Raw genomic sequence first — 21441 nt, forward strand, 5'->3', positions numbered from 1 at the left:
TCCATGTTCTTCTCTGTAAAATTAGAAGGGAGAGACGGGAAAAAGAGACGCACGCAGATTCCATCGCCGTTAATCGTCGCAAACATCAGTTTATCTCCGTCGCTAAATGTCTTGACATTGAATACTCGGTATCCTTGTGTCTCTTCAGTGATGGATTTTTGTTTCAACCTGGTTTCGATCTTCCTGATCCTTGATGTGGTCTTCATCCGGTCCGCTGGTAGGAAAAATTCAAGATTATTAATAATTAATAATAAGAACAAACACTTACTTCTCGTTATTAATAATTATTTCAAGTGTTATTCATTGCCAGGGACGATCCTGTGGATTATTTTGCGTTGTTAGATGTCGTTATTTTATTTTTGTTGTGACGATTGTTATTTGTGATTATAAACGTTATACGTTATTGTTAAAATCAAATAAATGTGAAATCCATGTATATAAAAAATGGATATTTCTTGGATAGTGATATTTATATTGTTATAAAGAAGATTTTTAATTTATCCGGTTCTGTTATTTACTTTATTTTGAAATTTTTTTTATTCTATAATTTTTATATTAGCAAACTTAAATTTTAACGCTATAAATTAAAATATAAAAAAACAAATCGATATTATATATAATGTAAGATAATATAAAGGAGATAATATATAAGTGTACAATTTAAAAAAAAATCTATCTTTCTATAAATTTGTCCAATTTTTTAGATGGTTTTTCGAAAAACTTAAACAAAGTTCAACTCAGTTCGGGCATCGGCAGCAATCCTTTTCTCCAACCGTCCGCGAATGTTCCTCGTGCTCAAAATAGGAATCCTTTCCTGCAACCGGTAAACAGCAACCACAATAAAAATGGAAACCCGTTCTTGTCAAATAGCTTTACATCACCGACTTCTATGTCCAATAATAATTATAATCCCACTCCTAATAGTATGCAACCGGTAAACAGCAACAATGGAAATGGAAACCCGTTCTTGTCAAATAGCTTTACATCACCGACTTCAATGTCCAATAATAATTATAATCCCACTCCTAATAGTATAAATAACGATCTCTTTCCTAATATTATGAACAATCCCTTCTTGAACCAGTTGAACCCTCCTAAAAGCATTGATACAAGGTTTGATACAGATTCTCCCAGTTCACCAAGATCCGATACACAAAGCCATTACACACCACCACCATCACCACATTATCCTATATCAACATCTAATATACCAGTATTTAATACACCAACACCAGTTGATAATGATTTTACAACGTCTCCTACGCGTACTCCTCCTAAAATTCAACCTCCAATCTCACGTCCATTATTGGAGGATCTGATACCCATGAAGATCAGTCCAGTGAAAACGATATCAGAACTTAGTAAGTAAAATGTGATTATATATTAGTATATTTCAAGAATTTGTAGGATTAAAAAATTTACAGATATAAAAGTCTAAAAACCTAATAATTTACACAAGTACACGTGTTTATAATGTAACAAATCATGCATTCAGTCTATAGTGAAAAGATCCATTTTTCTTTATACATTTAACATAAATCACAATCATATCTATAAAATAAATTTCAGAGTGCGATGAATATGTGAGAGAAATTGCGGGCACAACCTCGATAACGTCTCTGACTGGTTCATCGTCGGCCATGATCGAGGTGAATAATGTCTGTGAGAACACGAATCGCTTGGTGGTCGGTGGCATCGAGGCCCGGGTTGGCGAGTTCCCTCACATGGTCGCCCTAGGTAAAAGCGGTTCCGAATTCATTCTGATGTGCGGCGGGACGCTGATTTCACATACCTGGGTTCTTTCCGCTGCGCATTGTACTTATGGGCCAGAGTATACTTCTGTCATTTTTTTTCGCTTTAAATAAAACTACTTAACTACTAATTTCGAAGCTATTCCTCAAGACATGTTTCTTCGAGAATTTTAGAAATCCACCGATGTAGAATTTTAGAATGTAGAAAAATCTATAATATTGATCTTGCAGTTATTTATGAAATAATTAATGAAGTTAGTCAATGAGAAGATATAGTCAATAAAAGATACAATGTATCTTTTTGCAGCGGCGGCCCAACTCACGCAAGGATAGGCTTCCACAGATTGGCGGACCAGGAAGGCGTCACAGTTGCCGTTAAAAATACGACGAGACATCCGGATTACAAGCCACCCGCGATGTATGCGGACATAGCTTTGGTGCAGCTTGTGAACGACGTCACGTTTAGCACATCTGTACGACCCGCGTGTCTTTATCAGCAATACGATACCGTGCCTAGAAAGGCTTGGATTAGCGGCTGGGGCCTTAAAGAATTTGGTAGATAATCCGGTAATTCCTCGCGCGAAAACTTGGGAGTTACGGAATCGCACGAAATTCGAAGATTCGTAGAGCTAAATGGATTTGAAAATCTAGATGTCCAAGAGCTCTGGATTTATTAAGAATGTGATTTCTAATAGATGCAAAGCCCTTTATCATGGAAGATTTTTATAAGGCAAAAGTACCGATTCAAATTAAATAATTATATGCTTTCAGGTGGAGAAGTTAGCGATCGACTGCAAAAAGCTCAACTGGATCTGATAGACAATCTGCCCTGCACAATACGGCACAACAGTTCCACAGAAGTTCCATACGGTGTCACACCGAGTATGATCTGTGCCGGCGATCCTGGTGGCAACTGGACCAGAGACACTTGCCAAGGAGATTCGGGTGGTCCTCTGCAAATAGTCCATCCTACGAGCGGGTGTCTCTTCCAAGTGATCGGTGTCACCAGCTTCGGTCAGGGGTGCGCGATGATCGACATCCCCGGCGTTTATACCAGAGTGTCCCATTATCTTCCATGGATCGAAGATATTGTCTGGTCACGAAGATAAGAATCGCAATTTATCCGACTTTTACGAAAGGTACAAAAACATCCTTTATTAAATTGTATTTGGCTAAAATCAAGTCTTACACAATTAGTTATCAAATAACTAGTCAGTCAAATTAATTGAAAACTAAGAAATTTATGGCATTTGCAAATTTTTTTTCTATTTTCTCATTATTTTATAACACGATGTCCATTTACCATGTAAGAATAATTTTGCAATTTCAGAAAAAGTTGACTCGCTCCAATTACATAGTCGAGAGAATTAGACAATTGCAAATGGTTAATTGTACATATGCCACTTCAATTAACTATGGTAGTGCAGTTGAACAGTCTGCGATTCTGACTAGAATATTGGAACGTAAGAAAAAAGAAATCGCGAGGAGGTATGAATTATAGAACGTGGGACTGTGTGCGACATTCTAAACTTAAAAAATCAAGAGATTTTGCTATCATGAATAGTTCGCCACGTAAGCCCGTCGCCGTAAGGGCCATGAGTCGATGGAAATAAGATATGCCACCAGTTTCTGTAACAACGAACATTTAGATGCATTATGAGAATAATATTAGACAATTTTTTAATGAGAATAATGCGAAAATGACATATTTCACGAAGTGCCAATAAATTATTTATATGTTAACCAAAATTTTTTTTTGCAATAGCTATTATTAATTTCCAATTTCGCTCAAATTCGAAATTGTAGTCATTTTAAAGTTAAAAGAACATAAGCATTTCGAAGGTGAGATACATAATCGACATATTAAATGATGCATGAAGTTGAATTAATTTTGCAAAGTTTGACTTTTTTAACTAAATTGATTTTTCTGACTGAAAATTCTATAGAAGTGATATTATTTTATGAATATGTTCATTATTTTTCTCATTCAACTAGCCTATCATTAATGATTCATATTTCATATTTCAGTTGTCTGTATTTTAATCGGAGATTGCTACAGTATTTAACGCTTTTGTCTTGATAAAATTTCCAATACCTATTTTTTATTCCTAAGAACAATCTCCAGTTCTCTTTGGGCCCGAAGTCGTACGGATTCTGATAGAACTTATTCTGGGCTCGATACTTCTTTGATTCAGCGCTATTGATGTGCGCCTCAATGCTTGTCTCCCCCCGGGTGATGAGACCTGCGTGCCACCAGGCTAGGGCACCCAGCGCCGCAAATGTAGCGACACAGATCAAACCCGCGAAAATTATCAGTCTTTGTCGCCATTCTTTGGCCTCAGTTTCTGCCGCCTGTTTTGCTATTTCTGCCAGCTCCTCTTTGCTCAAGTGATCTAATGATTCTGTCTGTATAAATCAACGCGCACGCGTTTAACATTTTGCAAAAATGATAATTTGATAAGCATGTTTTATTAATTGTTTGTCTAACGTACCATTGGGATTATTTCCGAATTATTGAGGCGCACCGGATGGCCGTTCAATTCCGGTTCTTGGTCAGGGAAGAACTCCTCATAGGCAAGTCGTATACCGAATATCATGATAAACGTAACGCCAACTACGGTATAAACCATATATAGGAAGAAGTGCCGATGATTGTAGTGGCCGACGCAATTGTTTAACCATGCTGCACATTGATTAAGGAAAACTCTTCACAGGATGCTGCAGAATCGCCCATTATAAATTCTCATTGATGTTAATTAATCTATAACGTATAATTAACTGATGAAAACTGATTGGATATACAAAAATAATCCATGAAATATGCAAGGATACGACAATGATGATCCATCTTGAGGATACATTTGTTGCAGACAGAACAGTGATGTGTTCTGGGTGGCTTTGGCTTGATGCATTTCTTGCAAATGCTCACAGCCTCCGGGATAAGACCTCCCTGAGGTGGATTACCCGCTGGCACAGCCACGCCCATATAATAATGGAAGCAGACATTAACCAGCAGCCAGTTTCCGACTATCAATAAGATTATTGTCATCGATGGACTTTGTTCCCACCACCAGGGTAGGCCCAAGTAGTACGCAATGTACACAATGCTCAAGGTCAGCAGGCTCACCATCACCAGGAACACCTGTGGACTGCAGCACTTAGTAAATACATTGTGGATGTTGTGAAGTTTGTGTTATATAAAATGAAGTATTGTGGAGTATTCTATGAAATATTATTCATCTAATTTGATAGACATAAATATTGTCATGTCAGAATATCACTCGTTATTGTGGTGTACATGAATAAAATATATTAATTACAAAAGAAGAACAACCACTTTAACGCTAATATAACGAAACGCAACCACAATGAAAAAATCTCTAAAAATATCTCAGTTAGTCAAGATATGTCGATCCAGTTGTGATTCTCTTTTTAAATTTGATGGCTTGCCATCACAAAAATCTGTTTTCAAGTATCAAAATCGTAGTATTGATTTTTTTTTAACTCAGCTGAGGCTTGTGCTACAAGTATAATATTAGATTCGTGTTAAGAAAGCTAATGTGAGATTTTGAGGTACGATATAAGAAATAGTATTTAAAATCTTACCGGACCCAAAAAGGAGGTGAAATTCTCGACAAACCAGAACATGGGTTCCATAAGTATATCACAAGCGTAACTCCAATTCAAGAAGTCATTGTAGAACAGGGATCTGAAGACAATTTGTAGCCGCCACCACCGCCGCTTTAAACTAACCCTTAAAACAAGTGAAATCAGATTATACTCTCAGGTCCACATAAAATTATAATATATATAGCATAAAAAAGCAATAAGTGGTTGGATTAAAATTCAATAATTTTTAACGCAATCGACATAGGCAGAAATCGGAAAAATAGAGACAAAATAAATTTGTTGCGCGATGAGATATATAATTTAACAGATGAAAGTTCGACAAGTGGAAAAATTTATCGGATTTACCGAAGAATGCTTGGCGCCTTCGCCAAGGTCGCCAAGGACCACTGTATCTTCGCCATTTTCGCGTTTGCCCTCGAGTCCACTCACATGCACGTGCTCATAATTCTGGCGTATTAATTATATTGAAGTCATGTCTCGCGAACACTCGTTCGCTCATCCTTAACGTCGCACTTTGCACACCTTGATAAGACATCCGATAAGGTGTTGTGACCGACAATCGCCGCCGCGGTGAGAAACGATAACCTCGAATACCTCGATCGATCCGCAAGTACGGCCTTGTCCGCCATATGGCCATATTTGTTTTCAGGAAAGGGTAGAAATGTCGTCGAAAAAAATTATGTACATACGTATAATGTTAGATATATTATTTATTACATACGTTCGCAAATCGAATTTTTGTAAATGTGAAATTATGTGACTTGTGTCAGAAAATAGGAGAAAACGCATAAGCATATACAGACTTTCCCGCCATTTTTTGCAAGCGGCACTTTCAAACGTTATCGGAAACACTCCCGAATATGCAGAACTGTTTATTTGAGAATTTGTAACATACATACGTAAAAAAAAATTAAAACTATTAAAAATATAAAATATAAACGCACACACACATAAATGCTTACATATATTTTCATATTTTAAAAAATATAAAATTTGGGAGTTTGTTTAATGAACATATCAGTTTAATAGAAAATCTAAGGGAGAGAAAACATTGAATTCTGAAATTTTGTTAAAATGTTTAAAAATATAGATGTCTTTAAACTTTAGATATTTTGTTATTAGACAAATGACATAGCGATTCGTCGTACAAAGATAGATTTATTTTCTCATAGGTATGCACGAGTGTACATGCGTTTTAACAAAAGTGCATACACGTATATATACACGCTACACGCTAATCTTGTTAGACACGCAAAAGGCGCATTTTGCGTTCACAACGCCGAAAAATTCGCAATTATATTTGCGGACGAGAATAAATTCATGGAATGCTTTTAACAGTCAATTTTATATATATATATATATATATATATATATATATATATATATATATGTATATATATATAGGCATATATATTTATATACATATACTGATATACATGTATATGTATATAAGCATATATATATATAGCTCGTTTCTGTAAGAAGGATTAAACCTTAAACTTCAACAATTTAAGAACGAGTGTAATAAGTGGTATTAACACTTTATCTGCCATGAAGAACTACATAAGAAGATATCTTTCTTTAGAAGTCAAACATAAAATATCTATAAATCAAAGAGTGCTTAAAGAATTTCATGGGATCAAAGCGTTCCAGAAATAAAAAATTTCGCGAATAATCAAAATCGTACAAAGATCTGAAACTGCAATGAGGTTGACGAATTTAGGTCTTAAAAGACAGTCTTGAAATAAAAAGTATAGATATTAGGAGATCCGAAAAAATAGGATATATTATTTTTGACGGCACGTATGGCAGACAACGAGTTACCTTAACTCCGATAATAATTATATATTAATATAATTAATATTATATAATAATAAGGTACAGGATAATCACACGAGGTATAGGCCAAGGTAATAACAGGGCAACGTTGGTCTCCCTCACTTGGCCGGAGAAGAGTACTGCTTTGCAATCGATGACTAAAAAGTCCAAATTTGGCGTTCACGATAGTACATTAAGATTGAAAGATCAAATTTAGAAATCTTAAAGAGCTAGGGCAGACTTGCGCCCTCGAAGGGTCAATCGATTAATATCATTAAAGATTCCGGAGGCTTAAACACCTCGGCAACACTACGTAAATATCATAGCGATCTTCTAAAAATATATGAGTCAACAAAACAGTTTCTAAGAAGAAAAAGACGTACATTTTCTGTGAAGTTATAAGAATAATTCGAGAGAGAGAGAGAAAGATTCTCGATTTCAATTAAATTACGAATACCCTTTCTGCCTTTGCAGATCAAATTCGTATCGATAACTTTTTTAATTCATCTATTTCTTGCAAGAAATTGAGCATTTGAACGGACCGATGATCTACTTTCTCTGATATAATTAATAAATAATTTAATAATTTTGTATATAATAATTTAAAATACTTTATAACTTCAACGTTTCAAAAATTCTCAAAGCTGTGAAGCTTTAAGAAACTTTAAAGATGACTTTAATCATCGATTCTTTCAGATCCTCAATCATTGAATCATGTATCGGAAGTGTTGTACTTGAAAGACTGGGTAGGTGTGTAAACGAGGTACGTACATATTTACAAAGACACGTGCGAAAGGGTTCTTCGGGGTCTTTTCTTAAAGATACGTCTCGAGCAATGACATTTTGGTCGCGTTTGATCTTCTCTAAACATTGAATTATTGGATTTTACTTGTAAATCGTAAAATCCCGATTCGCAAACGGATTTAATTCGATTTTTCTGTCTTTTTAATATATTTTTTAACGTTTTTACTCGATTTTATCGGTTTTTGTTTAAATGTATAATCGTTAAATCACTGAGAATTTGCGTATTCTCCTCGTAAAGAGAGGCGGGTAGATCGATGGAAAGGTTCATGATATATTGTAGTCATTGCTCAAAGCGTAGTTGATAATCTGTGATACTGAAATCTTCGATAGAACGTTAAGATCTCATAATACGGTGTCCAGAGTATCGAGACTTCGCAACAATTGCTCGTCCTTGGAACACCACTGTACTAGCTCTTCGATGGTCACCACCCCGTCCTTATTCGCGTCCATCAACTAAAAATATGCATGAGGTATTATTTTTAACCAATAATTAATACTTAACTTAATTGTAAATCATAAATAAAATGTGAAATACCGTTAATTACTGCCTATCATTAAGTATCATTACGACTAAATACAATAAATTGAAAAATCTGTTAAAGTAATACATCCTCTTCTAAATACATATATAAATAAGAGATATTAAAAATATTATAATTTCTTATAGATCTTAGTGGATTGTGAAATTAGTAACTACTTAAGTCTTGGAGGATCGCAAAATGCTGCTGTCAATTATATAATTTATATAAACTTTATCTCGTTATTAATTATCTTCAGGTATTTTTTAGATATTTTTGTTCTAACTAGGTATCATATTAATACTCACGTGGAAGATACGATCGACGTGTTCACGGGCGGCCGCATGCGGCTCAGGGATTTGCGGTTGCGTGTAACGGCCTAGCATGTCGTAAATGGAGCCGACGACGTCCAGCATTTCCTCTTTGCTTATCAGACCATCGCCATCCAAATCGTACAGACCAAATACCCATTGCAGCTTCTCCTCCACCGACCCTCTTGACACCTTCGATAGTATAGTGAGGAACTCCTAATTAAAAAAAATTTCGAGCTCAGTTTGAAACTGTGAATTTTCTATAGAATGGAAACATTCGGTAAATTTAGAGCCGAGCTTGAAATATCGCGTTGACATTTCTGCGTGCCTTTTAAAGCACTTGTCTGCGAAAACACGTCGCTCACCTCGAAGCTTATCTTGCCGGACGGTTTCCTCTTCATGGTGTTGAAGACATAATGAGCGTACTGACTTGCGTCTACAACACGTGATGATCAGAATGGTAATGATAATTTAAAAAAAATCTATGTGCGACTTCTTCGTATAACGTAAGATAGACTCATTTACCGTAATGAAAAAGATAAGAATCTGAGAATTTAGAAAAAATCCTTATCCTTATAAGAAACCATATATATAAATTATCATTTTATTTTATTTCTGTGAATATGAAGTCAGGAAGTTTCAAGAATTTCATGTCACGAAATTTGAGAAAGAAGATGGAGATATAGAACATTATTCAAAAATTTCGTTTTTTTTTTTACAATAAGGACGATTATGACGATTATTTATTTTATCAAAAATTTACAATGATGGAAATAAGAACGCTTTATTGATGTTACGGTTCAGCGATCTCTCGACATTATTATTCGTCATTATCATTCTCATAATCATCATCATCCCTTTATTACCTCCCTGCGGAAAGAATCGCGAGAAGATCTGCTTAAAGGCATCTTCGTCGACCAAACCGCTTGGGCATTCCTGCTTGAAACCCCGGTAGATCAGCTGGATCTCCTTCCGGGAGAATCTGGTGGTGGCCGCGAGGGTGGCGAGCTCCTCCGGCTTGTGTCGGCCACCAAGGGCGAGCGCGGCGCCCCCGGAGCTCCCTAAAACGCCCCCGAGTCCTTCAAGCTCTCCTTCTGCAAGTTCGCAAGCCCTTCACTCCTAAGACTGCGTCGCGCCTTCGAGATGCTCCCTCTCGCGCCTCCCTCCTCTTGTCGTCGAGCGCGGGGCAGCGACGCCCTTCGCGCGAAAAGTTTCGGCAAAGTCCCGTCGCCCGCGATCGCCGAGAAGGGAGGTCGCCATCAATTTTTTTTCTTTCTTACTTGAAAGAGATGGACACAAAGGAGTTATTTTTTCCTTTGCTTTACTTTTTTTCTACTTTTGAGGGAATCATCGTGACCGTAGCATCCCTGAAGAAGGGATATATACTCTACTCTAGGAGGGATCTACACAGTGCGCAAAGACTTGCAAGCGGAGAAGTCGTGAGAGGCGAGAGACAACAGGGGTGAAGAAAGATCGTGGTGGTTCGCGCTATACGAAGTCGCTTGTTTTTTTTTTCTATATAATTACAAATTTACAAACCACGTTTTGTTATATATGAAAAACAAGAAAGATAAATAACTTGCAAAATAAAATCCAAATTTGAAAAAATTGAAAAAAAGACAGTAACAATTATTGCAACGGTATATTGCGACATATATTTAATTTTATCTTCAATTTTTATTGGTTGTTTATTAAAATATTAATCAGTTTTTAACATCATTAACTGATAAATTATTTTTAATGGGCGACTCTCTCTCCATAGTGTAAATCATTCAAGAAGAGAACTGAGGAAGAGCAAAAGAGCTCCGAGAAAGAAGATATTGCGAGAATACATTCTTCATGTTCTGAGAGTGAAAGGAGTCCATTGATACGGATTTTACAGTGCTGGGTGATTATGTTCCATAAAGAGATTTGATCAGAAATGCTTCCTGTGGTAAATGCAATTAATATACGTGCGTGCTTCCAATATCGCTCTGATAAGAAAATATATTTTACAAAAGCAGGAAATAATTCAACAACTTCCTTGTAAACAGAGATATAGACTATAAAATAGATGCAATATAGCAATTTTACCTTCATTTTTAATATTTTCATCAATGTTATTTACTAACGAGTCGAAATCTAATGCTATATTACTAACTAATCAAACAACGATAGAAATTCGCTATTAGAAAGAGCTCAATATAATCATAAGAGAACTACGAATTGTTTAAGCAATAATCTACGATATAATACAAGGGGTAGAATCTACAGATCTAAGGGAAAAAGAAGTAATCTAAAGAGTCAAAAGGAGATTCAAAAATGCAGGGGTTGTAAAATCTGAGCATTCAAGTCTTTGCAAACACGCTTAAGGGCTGTAAATCTTGACCTAGATATTTGAGAGTTTAAAAATTTGGAGATTAAAAAATGTAAAAACGAGGCAGTTTAACAATCTCAGCAATCGAATTCAAGCAAGAATCAGAGATAAAAATTTTCATTACGTGTCGTCTACAATTTACTATAAAATGATAACATGTCAAAAGTTACTTTCTAAAGAACTGCGACGTTCTGTTCATCCCCTACACATGCTGTGACTATTAGCTCTGGTCCCGGGTATCCGGGGTTGTCATGGTAACGTTGCAGCTCCTACCCCTTACTTCCTGACTACCCCTTCCTATTATGAATGTTACGCGTGAATGTTCGTGAAAAAGTGCGCAGAAATCTTCGAGATAAGTTCTCCGAAGCGCAGATTTTGTATTTATAAAGAGATTAATCAAGTAGAATTTAATGTATAATTATATATAGTTAGATAAAAAATTATGGAAAAAAAACTTTTTTAATTTCTGCGAATAATCTTCTTATATAAGGCATTATAAATAATCTGCCGTTTTATTAAGAAATATCACATTGCAAGAAAGTACGATAGTATTTAAGAATCCATAGAATTAAGAAAAAAGAAATTAAAACTCTACTAGAGGTTCTAAAGATTTAAGAACAAAAAATCTAATACTTAAATCTAATACTTAAAAATCCTAGATTCTATAATTAAAAAATAAAAGCTAAGATTTAAATATAGAAAAGTGTTACAAAAAGTGTTGTATCAGAGTAGGCAGTTGATTAAAGAGATTAGAAAATTTGAGGTTCTAAAAATCTCGAAAAAGCTATAAGAATTAAGAGATGAGAATTATATAAAATGTTTAAAGGAATTTAAAAGAAAGCGAAGAGTTTTAAAGATTCAAGAGTTTCAATTACGGAATCTTAAAGTGCGATATCGCTGTAGAGAGATAGATGCAATAGGTCGAGTGAGATGAAAGAGGAAGGCTTCGTGAATTACAAAAGCCGAGTATTTAAACGCCGAAAGAATTCGAGAATCGATAAGCGAGACCTGGAAGATGAGGGAAAGAGTGTTATCCAAAAATATCCATCTCCCAAGATATATCGAAGGCTCCAACCAAGCCGACGCAGACATGACCTTTGACACATTAACACTCCTGGTGCGACACGGGGGTTGGACTCCGACCTACGCAAGAAACTACCATTCATAGAACAGGGGATTACTACATACAAATGGACAAGGACAAACAGATAATCAGGCCATTTCCACAGAGGTGGGAAAGGTGTGAGAAGAAGAGAAGAAGAGAGGAATCCTGGACGCTGATCACCGCACCTTGGTGCTGCATTCGGCAGTTATCACCCCCCGGCTGTCGCTCCGCTTGTCAACGACGCTCTCCGCTGAGTAGTCGATCGACTGGTCCAAGTATCAACGGCAGTGGCACGTATATCGAACGGTGCCGCACGGACACGAGGCGAGAAAGCAGGAGGAAGAGCTTGATCACCGAGCAGCCTTTCTTTCTTTCTCTTTACGGTCGTTCTCGCTTTCCGAACTTACGTTTGTCGCGGCTCTTACGCGCCTTCATCGGCCAGCAATCGCGCAGATTGCTTGCTCGACCTGCCCCTGATATGTCGGCGGCCGGACGGAATTATCGGGATTATTCGATTCACCACCACTGATCGGCGTGACGCATCCCGAGACGCGCTCTCCAAACGAGGTGCTCCGCACGCGCACGGGGCGGTATGAGAGAAGGAGAGAGCGAGATATACAGACAAAAGGCTTGGGACAACCACGCAGTTGCGGATGCTGCGCACAGGATACGCCGCTTTGGCTGCTGCGGTAGCTGTCCGTCCTTCGCGATGCTGAACGACGGCTGCGGATGACGTTACACTGCGCCGATGATTCCACACTGAATCACCGTGGGGGATCCGTGGAAAAACGTGCCATAAGTACGTCGCTTTCAACGCGCAAGTGCGACGATCTTCGACAGCCGGTGGTAGCGACAGCCGGTTCGACAAGAACTTCGAATCGTTACTTCGAGCACTGAAAAAGTCAAAAATTCTTAAAAACTTCCCCCAAATATCTGAAAAAATTTACATCCAGAGAGATATAATATTTTATATCTCTCTGTACATCTCTCTGCTTTTTCCTAATTGATACTTAAATGTTAGATATTGGAAAGCAAGAAGTATTAAAATGTACTTTGTACAATGTTTATTACAAGTAGAATTAATTCTACTAGTCTGATTAAAACATGTACACATATTCCAGCTTCTTCTAGTCGAAAAAATGAAGTCTATTTCGATTTAGCTACAAATTGTACAGAATTTTCTCTAATATTTGAATTTCTACCAATGATAGAATTTAGAAAAAAAAATAGCAAAATAAATGAAACTTTAGTTAGTTATAATCGCGATAGTTGGAGACTTCCAATAAAAGTTGAAAGCTTAAAAAATAGAGAAAGTTTTTTGAAACTCCTGAAAGGCTTTCTTAAAGACCTTGAAAGACCCCGAAACTCTCAAGAAACGGTAAACATTGTATTATATTGTGAAACAGAACTGACAAGCGTCTCATCCCTAGCTGTATTATTTCAATTTTGGCTCATCAACATGCCCTTCCAATAATATACTCTATTATTAAAGTAACCCGCTGAATTGTCATCGCAGCTGACAAGTCAGGCCACTTGCTAGTTGTCCCATTTTAAAAATAGATATTTGCTCGTTAATTCTGTGAATGACATAATTGCCGACAAATATCAATGCATATTTGATGACGAGTTATTAAGTTGTCAAGCACAGCTTGAAACATTGTACCAAATGTGAATAAAAATGAGTTTCTCTTTCTTAAGCTTCTTAAACTCGGTTCAAAGATTTTTTTCAAGAAAGATATTTTTCTCAAAGTTCGTTGGAAACGCTGAAATGCATGTGACAACTCGCTTTCTATCCGTACATCGATTCCACGCACGAAGGTAAGTCGACGATGTAAAGCAGATCAATCCACATTGAATTTCGCAAAAATAGCGAACAGTTAATTAATTCACAGCGTTCTTACATTTATTTGCGTCATAAATCAGAGCACCAAACGTCGATATCGTCGAAAATGTTGTAATTGGCGCACTCAGAAGCTGCGATATCCTAATAATGGAATTGCAAATAAATAATACGTTTCAAGCATCATTAACGCTTTTTTGCGTCAAAGATCGGAGAGAGTATGTCTAAATTTTCTAATTTTGTTTAAAAAATCAAATTAATAAAGCTAAATTCTAATATCCACTCGTTGACACTTCTCGCTTTTATACATACTTCCTCTCGCCATTATCCCTCAAAGTTGCATAAAGTATCGTTGTACTGCATACGTACGTCTCGATCTCGGTCTCTTGTAAATTTTTTACGAGCTCTCGACGAACTTCTTTCCGCGTAAACAAACTCCGCAAGTCGATACGCAAAAGTAGCGCACAGAAAGAACCATTCCAGTTCACCCGCGACGCAGTTCGTCGTTTCACGTTGCTGCGATGTTGCTTTAATTGATATTTATTATTACATTTAGATTTCCTCTCCTTTTCTCCTCACTTTCCTCTCTTCCTCTCTCGTAACGTTTTCTGCAATATCATTTAAATTAAAATATTAAATGCCCTGGAAAATCAAAACCTGAAAGAGACAAACTCTGTTTACTTCATTTAACCACTTTTTGACATCGCAAATTAATTAAGTTGCAAAAACGGAGTAAGGAGTAAACGCAATAAAGCCATTGGTCAGTGATTAGATCCAAATAAACTTTTCTCGTACCTATCACTACGCATCCCGCACGTTACGCACGTAATTTCACCGGGAGGCGTGATTAACACGTGTACCGGTAACATCTTGCCGGATAGTAATTGCGGACATAGACGTCAGACAGCGAGAGGGGTGAGAGAACTCGGAGAACGTGTCTAATCATCACAGCTGGTTTTACATCCTCGCCTTTTCATGGTTTTCTTCATCTTTCTTCGCGATTTCACAGAGATCGCGTCCTCGCGACTGGGATTGGCGCAGATTGGCGCGCCATTTTTCGCTCGCGAGCGATTGGAGAGGATCCCATCGAGCCGGCGATCAATGATATCTCGATCTCGCTACGGCAACCAATCGATAAGCATCCCGCCGTTGATTGGTCCCGGCCTGCCGTTCCTCTCCGCCCCCTTCGATGGTCCGGCGAACGGCGAAAATCCTCAATTGCCGCAATTGCGCGCCCCGCTGAGAACGCGACTTTACGGCGTTTCGCGCTAAAAGTCACGGTCGGCTCGAATTTGAAAATCCACGAAAATCGGTTCGGGCGAGCGACGAAATTCCGCCATACAGCAGCAGCAGCAGCAGCAACATGAACGTCGGCAGCGTCGGCGACAGCGATATCGCGCAGCTGTCCTACAAGGAGCTGCAGGCCCTGGCCCTGAGGTACCGCGTACCGGGTAACATCAAGGTGAGCTGTCACCCATCGTCCGCAACGATGAAGAAATCCCGACGATCGTTTTCCCTTCCCCGTCCGCTTCGATCCCTCACACGTCGCCGGTGCCTGTCTGGGTCCCCCCGAGCGGCGATCTATTCGAACTCCCGTCGAAGTGTCGAAGATCGCGCCCCGATCGATCGGCGGTTGCCGATCCAAGGAGCTCCCCGGAGAGTCCGCGGAGCGCGTTCCCCGAGTCGTGGGAGTTGGGGACTGGGGAGTCGAGACCGTTGGCGCGGGGGTCAAAATCGCCGGATCTCTCGCGAGATCCCGGGTGGACGGGCAATTTGGGAATTCCTAACCAAGACTCGTTTACCTGGAAGTTGCCGATCGCAACTTCGGAATCGCCGTTGTCACCGCGGTACAATAAGGGGCTGCCGGTAACGGATATTCGAACGCCGTCTCTGACACCCCTTCGCGTCCGCACGCCTTCCCCCGAAGCCCCGAACGGACGTCGGACATGGCGATGACCGTCGCGAGGAGGCAAACGCTCGCGTCCGCCAGGGACGAGTCGCTTCCTCTCGCCCGTGTAACGGGCGTAAGACTGGATCGCGATCCAGGGAAGTACGCGGGATCCTAACCAAAAATGACGCTATCGAACGCTATCAGCTCCGTCCGTTCCTCGCGGACTTTCCGCCCCCACTTCCCGTGCCCTGTTCTTTCCTTTCTGCCGCCTAAGGTCCGAATACGCGCTTCACTTCGCTTCGTTCCGAATGCCGAGAGTGTACAGCGAAGTACACAGCTGAAGCGAAATGAAGGGTAACCGTCGTTTTCATTATTCGTATATGCGTCTGCTAATTTTTTTCGAGCTTCCTCTATCTTTTTTTTTTAAGTAGATAGTAGAGACGAAATATTGCCGAGAACTAATCGCCGATCGAGCCGCAGAATGTGCTCATGTTATACGAATATATTAATTATTAACTACGATTCTGCTGTAATTTTTATACCAACGATCATTTGACTGCGAAATATGTTTAATTTCTGTCAGAATTGCGTTTATTACAATTCTCAACTTCGACATTCCCAAAGTCTCAATTCCAATATCTTCGGTAAATCACTTACTAAAGTTTCCACTTTTCAATACAAAGGTTCCATATTTTTCTTTAAATCATAAATTAACAGTAGAAGAAATGATGGAAAAGTTAAATATAATTTTTAATTTAATTCATAACATTTTTTAAATATTTTTTTTTTTTTTCTTCGATCCTTTTTCCATTTCTTCCTCGATCTCTTCCACTTCTTCTAATTTAGTTGATTATCGCGGACGTTCGATTCCGTCGTCTCGTCACGACTTTAAATTGCAGAAGAAGGCGTTGATCAAGGTTCTGCAAGCTGCCAGAAGTGGAAATGACGCCGAGTTTTGCCGGTTGCTGCAGGAGCTGAGGAAGAACCGCAAGAGGAAGACGAGGAAGTCGAAGGACTCCAAGCTTGGGGTAACATCGACGCCGCTGCACAGTCCCGACTATGTAATGGCCGATGATGACTATTATTGTCAGCAACAGCAACATCAGTCGCAGCAACAGTTGCCTTATCAGTGGGTGAGTTGCCATAAGTTCCCGTGATTGATCGCAATATGATTTTATTGTACAAATCAAATCACATTCTCATTCTTTCTCTCTTATCTCAGGCCTGTTCGTTTTAGCTCAACTTCTTGCACAGTTCACCAGGAAAGATAAACCGTACAAAAAGTTCAGTTAAAACGAACAGGCCTCTTCTTTACTTTTATATTTCATTCATTTTCGCGACGCAGTGAGCAAGCGACAATGATTGACTTCGGACAAAGTGTTTTCCGTTTTTGCAGATCGGTGCAGAGGAGGAGATACCAAGTAAGGAGGACGATTCCAAGATTCCACGTTACGAGGAGTTCAAGCAGTTGCTACTTAAGAGGATTCAGCGGGAATTCCAAGCATGCGACAACAACAATAACCAAGTGGAAGATCTGAGTATCGTGAATCTGCGGACGGCGTCGATATCGCCCAATCTTCAAACGATTCCTCTAGTCGAGCCGAGCTACCCGAAAGCGAATCTGATCAACGACACGGATCCTCTTGCGATCTCGTCGAACGACAGATCGAGTCACCGAGCATTGAAAGAATCTGAGGGAGGCTCACAGGGCTCGTTCCTGCTGAAGAGAATGCTACAGGCGCCGGTGGGCGCCAATCTAGGCGAGATCGCCAGCTCCATTTTCTGGGCTACCAATCTGTTGGATAATTCTGACACCCTGACCGCCGAGTCAGAGAGCAACGAGACTGAAGATCAGCTGAACACGACTACCAATGAGTGTTACAACCTGCTGAAGAATTCCAATGGCGAGTTTTTGCTAAATGAGGCGAACTTGATGCCTCAGCAGAGTTCGAGCGCACTGGCTGGTGACAATCAGTACAGGTTTCCCAGCGATATGAACAACCGGCCGAATCCCTACCAGAACTGGACGGTCACTAGCGTGATGGAGGTACCCGAAAGCGATCTACAATCCTCTAACGTGTTCCACGCGATCTACTACAACAACACGGATCCCACCGCGGCTGCCGCGAACGCGGACAACAATCTGGCTTATCAATATCGGACAGATACCGCTTGCAACGGCGGTCAAAACTTCTTCAACTTTGACACGCAGAGCACCGACTACCCGACCGGCACAGACATGATGACTAACGACCCCTCTAATATTTATTATTTGCAAAATTTTAGCAGACGCAACGGAGAGATGAGCACGGGATATTTTTGCAACGTTGACACCTTCGAACAACAGAGCAACATGCAGCAAAATGTATATGCGAACGATCAACAGTATCAGTACCTTTATCCTCGATTCACTCAGGAGACGAACAATCTGTTGAACGAGAGACTCGAGCAACCGCAAAGCAATCTTATGGCAGAGAAAATAATAGAAAATAATATTATTAATATTAATCAGGAAATTGGTATGGGGAACTTGCAGAGACCGGCAAATGGTGCGCGTTTGTTTTATTTACTTTTCTTATTGTTGTAAATTATAATAGACGATATAAACATAAAGATCGTATAAAAAATAAATTTAAAAATAAAATATAAAGTGTGTGTATGTGTATATACATTTTTATATAAAAACGAAAAATCACATGTACTTTTTTTAAATATTAATTCTTCTCTTTTCAAAGAGCAGAATCTGTTTTCGTGATGTTTTAATTAAGCAATGTTTCATCAATCAGGAACAATAGAGCCGTTCTGGCCAAAGTGGACTCCCGAGTCCAACAACAATCTGGAGAACATTCTCAACTATCACGTACCCAAGCAAGTGGATTACTCCAAGTTAAGTCAGACATCCTGCGTCTATTGCTACATGGCGCCGATCGTCTCGCAACGATCCAATCTGGCGGTTAACGGCTGCTCGATCGAACGTAGATATACCGCTGAGCAGCGGCAACATTCCTTCTCGCCCTACTGGATGTTATACAACGACACTTCGCAAGGTATGCGAATGACGAATGTGCGCGGCAATCCGCTCGAGCAGTCTACGTCGACACGCGCAACCATCCTCGCTAACAACGACGATATGCAGGAGACCGCCCACAATGCTCCTATCAACGATGTGTGGATGAATGAGTACGACCCATTGTCCATCGCCGATGGCATGAACATTCAGGTCTCAGATCCGCTCTTTTTTAACGTTACTGATCGGATTGACATTCCGAACGCGCCGGGCATAGCGAAAACTTAAAATTCGCGGGCGAGATACGACAATAAACAAGTATCTAGAATAAAATTGTGACTTTCAAGTGAAACTGATGGTGTTCAAACCGAGGAGTGACGATAATCCTCTTCCATTTCTAAGCCACGAAAGGATCTTGTTGTTGTTTCAGTTTGGAATTGGGACAACCGAAGCCCATCCGTCTTTGTGTACCGTGCAATTGACGCCTCAGTAATCATTTTATGCGATTGCCGTGAGATGCACTAACGTTCTTCCACTTCCGTATCATCGACGAGTGACACGCGCAATTATTTCACTTGTAACTGAAACGGGAGTGATATCCAAACAGAAAGCAATAGCAAACAGAAATGGAAGTTGAATAATCGATACCTTGGGAGATAGACGGGCGGATCTATCTTTGAATGTACGCTTCTACCGTAGATCATTGGAAGTACTATTTTGAGGCAAAAACTTCAGAACTTGATATTGTGGAAAGGCAAATATATTCCGTGGATCGGAGATAAAACGATATAATACTTATATTAATTAAATACTTGAACTATTATTTACATGAGATTGCGATATTGCGTTGTGAGAGAAGGCTTTATGTTTTTTTCATGTGTTTAGAGGAAAAGATTAGGATTTTTATATTATATATAGGATTTATATATATCTATATAATATATGTATAAATACATATATTTCACGTCTCATAAATAAATATAAATAAGAAAATTTATATAGACAAAAATAATTAATGAACAATAAATGGTGGAAGTTTCTTATACTTTTAGTTAGATTGTGCAGTCGAGCTGCAGAATATTTTGTATATTAATAATATAATAAATACAGTTGATGCATCAAAAAATCTACATGCGCACGTCCAATTTACATATACTTAACATATTTGCTAAAATACGTAAACACAGAAGTCGGCGAAATCTAGCGACTATAATCAAAGTTTAATAATTTATCGTGCAGGGTGTAGAACGCTAAACTTTTTCCGACTCACCCGACATAGCATCCGGCTGATTGTGAAACTGCGAGCGGATGTAGTTTATCAGCTTCACAGAAATCGATTCCTTCCTCCGTCCTGCATACGCTCTGATTTCGTTTTCCATGTCCGAGTTCTTTCGCTCCGCGGATCTTCCCGGTGTCACATGTACACTATACATTTTTCGTCGATACGCCGATTCGTAATAATTAAACCTTTCTGAAGCTTCTGAAATCCTTCGAAGAACGATACGTTTTTAAATTGCGCTTTATAATAACAAGATTTGCAAGCTTTACAAGCTTCAGTTATTTAATCTTAACAGAAAGATAAAAAATTTTAGTTTAAAACAATTTTGTTTGTAAACAATTTTTTTAAGCTTTTGAATCGATCAATAATTTAAGAGATTTCACCAATTCGCAATTTTACAGCACGAAAGCCGTATCGATTAATTTTACAATACAAAATAACTGCGAATTTACGATAGAAAACAATAATTTCACGGTACTTGGTGTAATTTTCGAATATAAATTTCCGATACAGTCTTATTTTATTCATTTAATTATCGCATTCATTTAATAGAGTGTCGATCAACGGCTATTTCCGTCGCGATTTTGTTTGTCAACGAATCTCGAATTCGGACGAGTCTCAGTTCTCACTTCGTCTACGAATATTTTTCCGACTTCTTTTCGCCTCGAGAGTCGAGAGGACGAAATCGGTGATGCGAGTCGGCGCGCCGTTCGCGAAAGACTGCGCTTTAAGTGCGTTAAAGGGAAGCAGGTAAACAGCAGCAGTTGCCTCTATGTATATGCATCCATATGTCGCAGATGCAACCGGGTTGCATTCGAGTCACGCGGTTTTAATGAGGTGCTCTGTGGCGCAATACGCTAATTATACAGAATGCTTCAGACACTTTTTTCATAAGCTCTCCGTAAGCTCCTCCTCGCCGTAAGAACGCAAAACTTTGACCTAATTAACCGATACCGTAATTAGCCGTGCCTTTAAGTTTGATTATTTTGCACGTGTATTATTACTGCTTATGTATCTTGTACAACTTTCTGCAATAAAACTATCGTAATTTTTTTTTTCATAGTATATGTTATGGACAGTCTATAATCATTATATACAGTCTATTTCAATTATAAAATGGTATGCTAATTG

At 38.9% G+C, this 21441-nt stretch overlaps 4 protein-coding genes across 8 annotated transcripts; 2 read left to right on the top strand and 2 right to left on the bottom strand.

The window, feature by feature from the left end:
- Positions 1 to 11: 11 nt before the first annotated feature.
- On the top strand, positions 12 to 2890 carry LOC143904124 (serine protease snk). The gene is made up of 5 exons (XM_077418460.1): positions 12 to 217; positions 705 to 1361; positions 1570 to 1831; positions 2059 to 2306; positions 2523 to 2890. The coding sequence occupies exons 1-5, from the start codon at positions 151 to 153 to the stop codon at positions 2858 to 2860; spliced, it is 1572 nt and encodes a 523-aa protein (XP_077274586.1). The 5' UTR covers positions 12 to 150; the 3' UTR covers positions 2861 to 2890.
- LOC143904126 (palmitoyltransferase ZDHHC16A) lies at positions 2880 to 5971 on the bottom strand. 2 transcript variants are annotated; one of them, XM_077418465.1, is made up of 6 exons: positions 5727 to 5971; positions 5358 to 5505; positions 4584 to 4893; positions 4244 to 4434; positions 3847 to 4157; positions 2880 to 3380 (listed from the first exon to the last, which is right to left on the bottom strand). In XM_077418465.1, exons 1-6 carry the CDS (start codon positions 5780 to 5782, stop codon positions 3290 to 3292), a joined length of 1107 nt encoding a protein of 368 aa, XP_077274591.1. In that variant the 5' UTR covers positions 5783 to 5971; the 3' UTR covers positions 2880 to 3289. The 2 variants fall into 2 exon arrangements, with proteins under 2 accessions (XP_077274591.1, XP_077274592.1); XM_077418466.1 differs by lacking the exon at positions 5727 to 5971 and having other exon boundaries at positions 4584 to 4900; positions 5358 to 5499.
- Positions 5972 to 6073: 102 nt separating this feature from the next.
- Positions 6074 to 21028, bottom strand: LOC143904128 (A-type potassium channel modulatory protein KCNIP2). 3 transcript variants are annotated; one of them, XM_077418468.1, is made up of 6 exons: positions 20789 to 21028; positions 20302 to 20519; positions 9699 to 9926; positions 9198 to 9268; positions 8830 to 9048; positions 6074 to 8456 (listed from the first exon to the last, which is right to left on the bottom strand). In XM_077418468.1, exons 1-6 carry the CDS (start codon positions 20836 to 20838, stop codon positions 8346 to 8348), a joined length of 897 nt encoding a protein of 298 aa, XP_077274594.1. In that variant the 5' UTR covers positions 20839 to 21028; the 3' UTR covers positions 6074 to 8345. The 3 variants fall into 3 exon arrangements, with proteins under 3 accessions (XP_077274594.1, XP_077274595.1, XP_077274596.1); XM_077418469.1 differs by having other exon boundaries at positions 20940 to 21012; XM_077418470.1 differs by lacking the exons at positions 20302 to 20519; positions 20789 to 21028 and adding an exon at positions 12479 to 13141.
- On the top strand, positions 14774 to 20076 carry LOC143904123 (uncharacterized). 2 transcript variants are annotated; one of them, XM_077418458.1, is made up of 4 exons: positions 14774 to 15595; positions 16924 to 17157; positions 17403 to 18573; positions 18811 to 20076. In XM_077418458.1, exons 1-4 carry the CDS (start codon positions 15497 to 15499, stop codon positions 19317 to 19319), a joined length of 2013 nt encoding a protein of 670 aa, XP_077274584.1. In that variant the 5' UTR covers positions 14774 to 15496; the 3' UTR covers positions 19320 to 20076. The 2 variants fall into 2 exon arrangements, with proteins under 2 accessions (XP_077274584.1, XP_077274585.1); XM_077418459.1 differs by having other exon boundaries at positions 17421 to 18573.
- Positions 21029 to 21441: the final 413 nt, after the last annotated feature.

This window comes from Temnothorax americanus, unplaced genomic scaffold (genome assembly GCF_048541705.1).
Source record: "Temnothorax americanus isolate GAGA-0224 unplaced genomic scaffold, ASM4854170v1 Scaffold5, whole genome shotgun sequence".
NCBI lineage: Eukaryota > Metazoa > Arthropoda > Insecta > Hymenoptera > Formicidae > Temnothorax > Temnothorax americanus.